We start from the raw sequence: 9,768 nt of genomic DNA on the forward strand, positions 1-9,768 counted from the left end.
GAGAGAGAGACATAGAGACAGAAAGCGAGAAATCACCCCCCAGGGGGGATGGTCACGCCGCAATCCCTTCTCCTCCATTCTCCTCTCGGGATCTTGGGCACGCACGCACACGCACCCGGCGTGAGTTTTAACCCACCGGGTCCGGGACACGAACCGCGGTCGACTACGTGGGAGTCCAGCGACATAGCCATTACGCTAACTGCTGGTTCCCGCAGACTGAGAAATTTATAAAGAGTGAGTATTTATTCAGCTCATAGTTTAGAAGGTTAAGGGGCAGCATCTCCTGAGTCTTCTTGCTGGTGGGGACTCTCTGCAGAGTCCCATGGTGAAAGTGGGTATCACAGGAGAGTGGGCAAGAGTATGTGTCTAATTCTCTTTCTAGAGACACCAGTATTCAATCATGGGGGCCCAACCCTGACGACTTTAATCCTAATTACCTCCCAAAGGTCCCACCTATTAAAACCATGGCTGGATTAAAGTTCCACCCTCATGAAAACATCATAATACCAACCAATTTTTAACCTAAGAATTGTCTGGGAAATGCTCAAACCATATCAGATGTAGTAAGTGTACTGGTTAGGTCAATACTCCTTGTTTTGGAAGCTTAGTTATCTGTGTCTCTCTGGCTCTATTTCCCAGAGGGTGGCCACAGTCCTTCCATATCAAACTACTGGCTTTCATGTGAGAGAGAATGATACTTTTCGTTCAGTAACTATTTAATGAAGGAAGGTTATGTGAAAAACTGTGAAAGTGGTCTCTAGTGGGTGCATACAAATTACCCAGGAAATTTATATATAAGGCCTAAAGAAACTGCATTGTGAAAAAGAGACCAAAAAGGTGATTTTCTCATAGAACCAAAACACTGCAGTATATGCTACAGGTCCTAATACTTGAAGCATCTGCTAAGGTCTAAATGTGTCTCTTGAAACCTAATCCCAACTGTGGTGGTATTAAGAGGTGGAGTCCTTCGGGAAGTACAGTCAAATGCTATGTAAAGATCCTTTATTCGGGAACAGTAGTTGGTGTAATGGCTATGTTGCTGGATTTCCAGGTAGTTGCCTGTGGTTTGAGTACTGGACCTGGTGGCTTAAACTTATGCCGAGTGCACATGCGTGCATGCCCAAGATCCTGAGAAGAGAATGGAGAAGGGACTGCAGCGTGGCCATCCCATGTGTGGGGGGTGATTTCTCACTTTCTGTTTCTCTGTCTCTCTCTGCCTTTCTGGCGAGTGCACATGCCCTACAGCAAAAACCTCTCAAGTCAAAAAAAAAAAGATGCTTTATTCAACAATGGCCAAATATATGTCTGTTGGGTCCAGCAGGTGGCGTAGTGGTTAAGGTGCTGGACTCCGACATGACCGACTGTGGTTCGAGTCCCTGACCTGGCAGCTTGCTTGCTTGCTTTCTTGCTCACGTTCTCTCTCTCTCTGTCTCTCTCTGGTGAGCACATGTGCCTTACAGTAAATTAAAAAATAATATATACAAAATTAAATTGAAAAAAATCTATGTCTATGGTCCCATAAGATTATACATATAGCCTAGGTGTGTAACAGGCTATAACACTGAGGTTTATATAAAATATATTCTATCATGCTTGCACAATTAACTAACAACATATTTCTCAGAACATATTCCCATCATTAAGCAATGTAATTAAGTCATGAGGGCTTTACCCTCCTGAGTGGGATTAGTGCCCTAATAAAAGAGGCTGAAAGAAGCTGCCTTGCCAGTTCTGCCACGTGAGGACACAGAAAGTGCCATCTATGAACAGGCCCTTACCAGATACCAATTCTGCTGCTGTCTCAATCTTAGACTTCTCGGCCTCCAGAAATGCGAGCAATAAATTTCTATTACTTATAAATTATCCAGGCTAAGGTATTTTGTTAGAGCAGCCTAAACAGACTAAGACAGCATATTTATATAACATTATTAGAGCAACAATTCCCATTTGCTGCCAGATCTGCCTTTCACCACAGCCAAGCCTTTTGTAATCACTTACTTGCTTCACACATACATCTTTTTTTTTTTTTTTGAAGAGTTTTATTTATTTTGTTTTATATACAAATAGCCAGCATGATCTCTTTCACTGGGTTTATATCTTGGACAATCCATTCAAGGAAGATCATTTAGTCCAACTTGATGAAGCCTATGTCCTTCACTGGACGGAAACACTGACGGCACATGTTGAGGCCGTGTTTCCAGATCAGACCGTGCCAGTTCCAGCACACGCGGCAAGAACGAGAGCCCTGGCCGAATTTTCGCGGGTGGCTCCAGTAGAGCTGCTGACGACCCATCCTGCTTTCAGCGGAGCAACAAAGCAAAAGGAAAGAGCTCCACACATACATCCTAAAGTCTAGCTAAAATCCCATTCCTGTGAGTAGTCATATCTACATTTAAGCTTTTATTAATAGTTCAGATTTTCTGCTAAAATAAACACAATCATACACTGTGATCTGATTAAGAGAGTTTGCCAGTTTTCACCAAATCCTAACTAATTTCTTCCTCCATTACTTTTGGTTTGTGAGATCTCCTGAGAACTGACAATTCACTTAAGCCTAGATTATTTTCTCAGCCACAGGACAAGTCCAGTCAGTTTAACAGAATCTGGGTATCTTTGATTTTACTCAAAGAGAAACTTTTTTTTTTAAACGTATTTGCCATAGGGTGTGTGTGCTCACTGGAGAGACAGAAAGTGAGAAATCACTCCCCAGGGAGATGGCCACATTCCACACTGCAATCCCTTCTCCTCCGTTCTCCTCTTGGGATCTTGGGCACGCACACACATGTGCCCGGCATGAGTTTAAGCCACTGGGTCCAGGACTCGAACTGCAGTCAACTACATGAGAGTCCAGCGACGTAGCTATTACGCCTTTTGCTGGTCCCAGAACACACATAGGTTTTTAGCTTACAAAGAATAATGACTGTTTACAACTTGCTTAATTCACTTAATATTACTTTATAGGGGCCAGCATGTGGCATGGTGATTGGGGCACTGGACTCCTGCATGGCTGACCATGTTTCAAGTCCCAAACTAGTGGCTTGCTCACTCTCTCGCTCTCTCTCTCTCGTGAGTGTGTGTGCCCTATAACAAGTTAAAAAACAAATTAAAAAAACAATAAAAATTAATAATAATAAACAAAATCAAATAAATAAATCCTTTAAAAAAATCCTACATTGGGACCAGCAGGTGGTGTGGTGGTTGAGGCACTGGACACTCCCACATGGCTGACATGGCTCAAGTCCGGAACCTTGTAGCTCACTTTCTCATTTTCCCTTTCTCCCCTCCCCCCCCTCTGTTTGTCTCTCTCTGGTCAAATTTAAAAATAAAGAAATGAATGAATAAAATTAAATAAAAAGTATTATATTATATGTATTCTAGACCAATAGCTACTATTTATCTTTCTTTTTAATTTTATCACACATTGCATAACAAATATTTTAAATACTACTCTTGGAAAGACACACTCTATTTCTCTCCTACTATACCCTTACAATACTTAAAACACCAGACATGAGGGTTTTTTCCACACCAAGCAATTCTCCAGTGGACACCAACTGAGTATCCTATAATTAAATTCAATTCTGACACTAGCTTTCTGAAGATATATTAGGGTTCTGTCCCATGAGACTGGCCCTACTTCAGACACAAACTGCAAGTCCAAAGATGTAACCTGAGCTCTGACTGGTTCCTACCACTTCCTCCTTGGGTTTGATACTGTGCAAGGACAGCTGACAGAACTGAGGACACACTATTTACCTTTACTGGTGTATTCTAATGATACACACGGACAGCCAGATGAAGTGATGCATAAGATAAGGTAGGAGGAAGCAGCAGCTTCCATGCATGTCCTGGGGGGCACCCTCTCAGCACCTCCATGTGCTCAGCAAATGGAAGTTCATCAAAACTCTTGTTCAGGTTTTTCTGGGAGCAAGGCTGTGTGTGGCACAGTGATGACACAACAGAATCCACATGGGAGGGTCCTGAGTTCATGTCCTAGGACCTCCCCATTGCATATATGCCAGCGGTCCTGGCTAGCTGAGGCTGGGGGTGGATTAGGCGTGAAGACTGGTGGGGATGCCTTCCTCTCCCTCCCTCTCCCTCAAAGAATAAATAAAATTTAAAATATAATAATAGTAAAAAAGTTTGTTTTTTTGGTTTGGAGAGCTATTCACTATAGGGCTCGTGCGCTTGCCACACAGACAGTGAGTGAGAGAGAGACAGAAAGAGAATGGTGATGCTGCAATCCCTTTCTCCTCCATTCTCCTCTTGGGATCTTGGGCATTCACGCACACACACACCCGGCGTGAGTTTAAGCCACCGGGTCCAGGACTCGAACTGTGGTTGACTACATGGGAGTTCAGTGACATAGCCATTACGCTAACTGCTGGTCCCATAAAAAAGTTTTTATAGAGCGTAATTTCCAGCAACTGCTCACAACCTTCCCCCCACCCACCCCCACACACCACTTTCCTAGAGTTTGGTGGATGAGGCTAAAAGTTCCAACCCTCCAGTCTTCCAGTCATTTAGTCTTTTTGGTGAGTGGTCCCATCCTAAGGCTATCTAGAGTCCCCACCCTAAGTTGCCTCATTAGCATATGTTCATATGTTATCAAAAGGGGCCAATTATAGGGCCAGTCTGTGGCTTGGTAGTTAAAGTGGCTGGATCTCAAATGGTCAACTCCACGGTTTCTGGTTCCGGAGCCAGATGCATGTGTGGGTGTGTCCAAAATACTGAGAGGAGGGAGAAATGGAGGGAAAGGGATTGCAGCATAACCATGCCCCATTGTGGGGTGCCTTCTCTCTTTCCCCCTGTCTCTTGCAAACCTGCACACCTGCTGATAATTTTAAAAAAAGAAAAAGATTTAAAAAAAAATTCTACACTGTACTTTGGCTTGAAATCAAACAGATCCAGGTTTGAGAATGAGTTCTGCCATTTGTTAGGTAGGTGACCTTGGGCAAGTTACTTTACTACTTTTAAATGCATAACTGTATGTATCTCATAGGCTACTGTGAGGATATCACGAAAACACATTTTAAGTTCAGTGGCTGGCATTAAGATTTCATAGATGCCGAGAACCAGCAGTTAGTGTAATGGCTATGTCGCTGGACTCCCATGTAGTCGACCGCGGTTCGAGTCCCGGACCTGGTGGCTTGAACTCATGCCGGGCGATAGCTACTACCTTGAGTCTCAGGCACTGCTTTCTCCAAGTGAAATACAGGCAGCTGTATTTTGCTAACAAGAAATTAACATAAATAGGAAGCATACTATAATCTCAAGTTTATAAAAAATGTTCATTACAGAAATTTCAGCAGCCAATCACAGAAAGGCCTTTTTTTATTTTTTAGAGATTTTTTGCTATAGGGCACATGCACTTGCTGCGGAGACAGAGACAGAGAGACAGAAAGCGAGAAATCACCCCTCAGGGATGACGGCCATGTAACAGTCCCTTCTCCCCCATTCTCCTCTTGGGATCTTGGGCATACATGCACACATGCCCAGCACAAGTTTTAAGCCTCCAGGTCTGGGATTCAAACCGTGGTCAACTACATGGGAGTCCAGTGACATAACCATTATGTCACCTGCTAGTCCCAGAAGGTTATTCATAAAGTTAAAAGGCAACATATACTTGTCAGAAAATATGTTAGAAAACATGTTACGGACTCCTGAAATACAAGATGAACAAAGAACTACAATTCCACAGGAAAAACATTTATTTTCTCAGCAGACACACTCAATGTTTCCTGGCCACACCACTGATTTACCTTGGATCCATCACTACTAAACCAGTAAGGACACACGGGGCAAGTTACCTTTTATCACAGAAATAGACTATGATACTGTATTAACAACATTTACCCATTTTAAAAAGTTTTAAGGGCAGATAGCACACAATAAATAAAATATTTACCTGTTTCTCTTCATCTGGCATGTTTTTTTCCAGTTCTAGCAGATATTCTTCATCCAGTTCAGAGGAATTCCCATCATCATCAGCTCTGTTGGCAAGCTTATCCACTCCTGACTCCTCCTCAAAGGAGGCACTGCAGTCATGAAAACACTCCTCCTCTCCCTGGTCCTCCTGGGTTTGAGCCTCATCCTCCCCGAGTGGCTTGCTCTGGGAATGCTGGCCTTTGGGATCAGGAACTTGAGGGCTGGCATTCTCTGCTTCCTGGGGATCTGTAACCTTCAAACCATTGAGCAGGTCCTCTGGAACCTTCCAGTTCTCCGACTTCTCCCCCATACTGAATGTGGGGGAGGTGAAACTTAAGTTCTGAGAAAGAAAAAACAAATCTGCTGTGTAATGGTGCTTCTAAGAAAACCAAACCAATGTGCCTCTCACACCTAATCAAATCTCTACATCAAAGATCAAAACACACACTAACTTCCTCTAGCCGGAATTCATGATTAAAGTAGGTTATCACAAGTTCATAAACAAAGCCAAAAGACATTTTAATTGACATCCCTTTCCTGCTCAAATCCGGTATCAGGACTTCTTACAAGCGACAAAACACCAATCTTAACAGGGCTCTTCCACATTCCACTGCTTGTGTGTGGTTGGGGGAGCAAAAAATAGGCAAAAGCCAGAACAGGAGCAAGAAAAACGAAGCAGCCCTACTCTTTATTCAGGATGAATACCAAGTTGTGGGGAAGAAACTAACGTCCATCTCGCCAGCATCACAGGAAGCCTAAGAATAAGTCTCTGCTGGAGCTCAAAATGGAATCCATGCCAAGAGTGATCGTCCCATAGACTGGACAATCATGTGGTCACCCCACCAGGAGTGCGGAGAAGCCCGCGCGTACAGCGGCAGCGGAGCCCGGGTGCAGGCGGTCCTACTGGGGGACTCTGATCGGGGGTCGCAATCAGGCACGCAGCCTCGGCTGCACAACGGCACACTCCGGCTGTTTTAGAAAACGCCGCGGCTCACGCCTGCTCAAATTCTGACCAAATGGTCGCGCACCGGGCCGGGGAAACTGTAGTTTGTTGGTTTTTCTCACTTTTAAACAATGTTTCTCATGTACAGCCAATTGCAAACCACCGCTCGAGAAGCTGAGTCAGCCCGTCATCAACTCCAGCCCTCTGGTCGCAGCAAAATCACGCCACCGACCCCCTATAGCAGGGCAAGGGTCGAATTTGTCCCAGCTCAGGTCAAGGGGACTTAAACAGCTAGGTGGCAATTCGGACACTCTCCTCTACGGCAACGTCTCGCTCTCGGCTGATGGAAGAATGCAGGAGCGTGAGCCCAGGGTCCGAACACGCCACCCGCGCATCCCGGCCGACTAGCCCCTCGCTGCGTTCTTCCCCTACCTCCAGCCCCACCGGCTACTCACAGCCTCAGCTCCTCCCGTCTCCACCTTCCTAGCCTCTGAGACCGTCTACTTCCGCTCGGGCAGGGGCACTTCCTCCGGCCCCCCCCAAGACCGTCTACTTCCGCTCGGTCAGGTGCACTTCCTCCGGCGCCCACCAATGGCGTCCTCCTGGCAAAGCATCCTGGGAAATGTAGTGGCACCCCCCCCCGCGAGAGGGCGTCGCTGTCGCTGTATGACGTCACCGCGTAGCCTGAACCAGGGGACATGCGTCACCCTTAGTCCAAGAGAGTAAAAGAGGAAAGCGCGAGACCCGCTGGTGTTTGATCTCACTCTTTCACCATGACCTCAATCGTGTAAGAGAATCCCGAGGCATAAACTTCGTCCCAAAATAAAGTTTCCCCAGCAGCGATTCTCAAAGCGTGCCTTTCAGAGGTCCGCTGCGGAAACAGTTTTCGTAACATTGATTTGTCATTCGCCTTTTTCACACTCATTTTCTAATGTGATAGTGCACCCTCTCCGGCGCGCACACTCACACACTTACCTCTCACTTACAAATGGGGATGAGTATCGGTATCTGCATCATGCTGGAAGGAAGAAATGATGTAATCTGAAAGAAGGGGCACTAAGCTTGGCACGTAGTGTTGACTGAATGTCAGCAACAATCATGTGACAAACCTTGTGCCAGTAGCTGGGGACAGGAACCTGCTATCCCTCGTCACTAGTAGCCCATGGGCTAGTGGGGAGCAAACAGGAGGGATAAAGGAGCTATTGAGGCCAAAAGAAGAAATGATCTGCTCTTCTTTCACACCAAAAGAAACCAAAATCCAATTGACCCAGTAAAGTATTTGAGGTTGCTGAAAGAGGATTAGCTCATTTAATAGAGAGAACAAAACAGAAACGAGAATAAGAGAGGCTCAAGGACCTGGAATTAGGAGCATTTTTGAAAACAGTAAGTATAATATTTGGATGTTGCTGAAGCGCAGAGTGCAAGACAGGAAACAATTCGGTAAGGACGAAAGTCTACCTTATTAAATGGTGCCATGCTTAGTCTAAAACACAGAAAATAAAGTGCCCCAAATTAAAAAAAAACTTCAATGTTAATATTGTTAAGCATAGTAAGTACTCAAGTGCTTATTACCGTAATTATTATTGTTAATGAAGTTCTTATAGATAATACCACTTGTTTACAGAGGGGGGGAATGAGGTAGGAGATAGGGTTGGGACATGTATTGGGTTGTTGGAAAAGTCATGATGCATTTTTTGCATTGAAAAATATAGAACTCTAAAATATAGAACAACTCAATAATTAATATATAAGGCCCAAGATGGAAACCCAGTAAGCATTACCCAGGATCACATCACAATGGCTAAGTTTTTCTTTCTTTCTCTCTTTCTTTCTTTCTTTCTTTCTTTCTTTCTTTCTCTTTCTCTCTCTTTATCTCTCTCTGGTGAGCGCATGTGCCGATTTTTTTATTTAATTAATTCCATTTATTATTTTTATTCTTAAAATTTGAACAGACAGAAAGAGAGAGAAAGGGAAAAGCGAGAAAGCAAGCCACCAGGTCTGGTAATTGCACTGTGGTTAACCATGTGGGAATCTAGCTCCTTTAACCACCACACCACCTGCAGACCCCTAGAAAGAGATTTTTGCTATAGGGCACATGCGCTCGCCAGAGAGACAGAGAGAAGAGAGCAAGAGAGAGAGAGCAAAAAATCAATCCCCAGGGGGGATTACTGTGCCATGATCCCGTCTCCTCCATTCTCCCATCTGGATTTTTGGGCACACACACACACATGCACCTGGCATGAGTTTTAAGCCAGTGAGTCCAGTACTCGAACTGTGGTTGATTCCGTGGGACTCCAGTGACATAACCATTACACCACCTGCTGGTCCCACAATGGCTAAGTTTTAATAAACAAAGAATGGGGTAATAAGCCACCCAGACTATCATGTAACTATTTTCTGAAGCCCACTTCTTTATCAGAGAGCCAGCTCATCACTTGGATTGCTAGATAAAAACTCTTGGTGAGAGTCTCCAGTTGACAAGCTTTTTTCAGGACCTCTTTCACTTTAGAAACTTTCTTTTCCTTCCAATAAACTTTGATTTGCTGCTTCTCCCTTCGCCTTTGTCTCTAATTCTTCTTGAGCATGAGACAAGAACCTGGTCATCTCGTGGGCCTGATCACCCCAACATCCTGTGTCATATTGATAACAGTAATAGTAATTTTAGGAATCATTACTATTGCTACTAATTCGTATTAATGTTATTAACAGTAGTAATAGTCATGAAACTTTCATTCGCACCCCCAGACAAGGGACTGAGGACTGTTTGTTGAAAGAAAAGATGCTGAACATGAATGAATGAGCGGTGAACGAGTGATAGGTATCACACTAGAGTCAGCAATAAACCAAAGTAGCAAAAGAACCAGATTTCCCTCTGCTTTTCTTTTTGGGGAGCACCT

At 44.3% G+C, this 9,768-nt stretch overlaps 1 protein-coding gene and 1 pseudogene across 5 annotated transcripts in view; both read right to left on the reverse strand.

The window, feature by feature from the left end:
- Positions 1–7,919, reverse strand: part of TTC1 (tetratricopeptide repeat domain 1) — a 33,311-nt gene extending 25,392 nt beyond the window's left edge. The window contains exons 1-2 of one of the 5 annotated variants that reach the window (XM_014582784.2): positions 7,847–7,919; positions 5,909–6,268 (exon numbers count right to left, since the gene is read on the reverse strand). In XM_014582784.2, the coding sequence (XP_014438270.1) occupies positions 5,909–6,238 (330 nt within the window). In that variant the 5' untranslated portion in view covers positions 6,239–6,268; positions 7,847–7,919. Of the gene's footprint in view, positions 1–5,908; positions 6,269–6,993; positions 7,261–7,303; positions 7,406–7,846 lie in introns of those variants that run through there. The other 4 variants (XM_006165065.3, XM_006165066.3, XM_006165067.3 and 1 more) reach the window with 4 other exon arrangements.
- On the reverse strand, positions 2,029–2,458 carry LOC102498199 (40S ribosomal protein S29 pseudogene; annotated as a pseudogene).
- Positions 7,920–9,768: the final 1,849 nt, after the last annotated feature.

This window comes from Tupaia chinensis, unplaced genomic scaffold (genome assembly GCF_000334495.1).
Source record: "Tupaia chinensis unplaced genomic scaffold, TupChi_1.0 Scaffold143796_1, whole genome shotgun sequence".
In the NCBI taxonomy this organism is placed as follows: domain Eukaryota; kingdom Metazoa; phylum Chordata; class Mammalia; order Scandentia; family Tupaiidae; genus Tupaia; species Tupaia belangeri.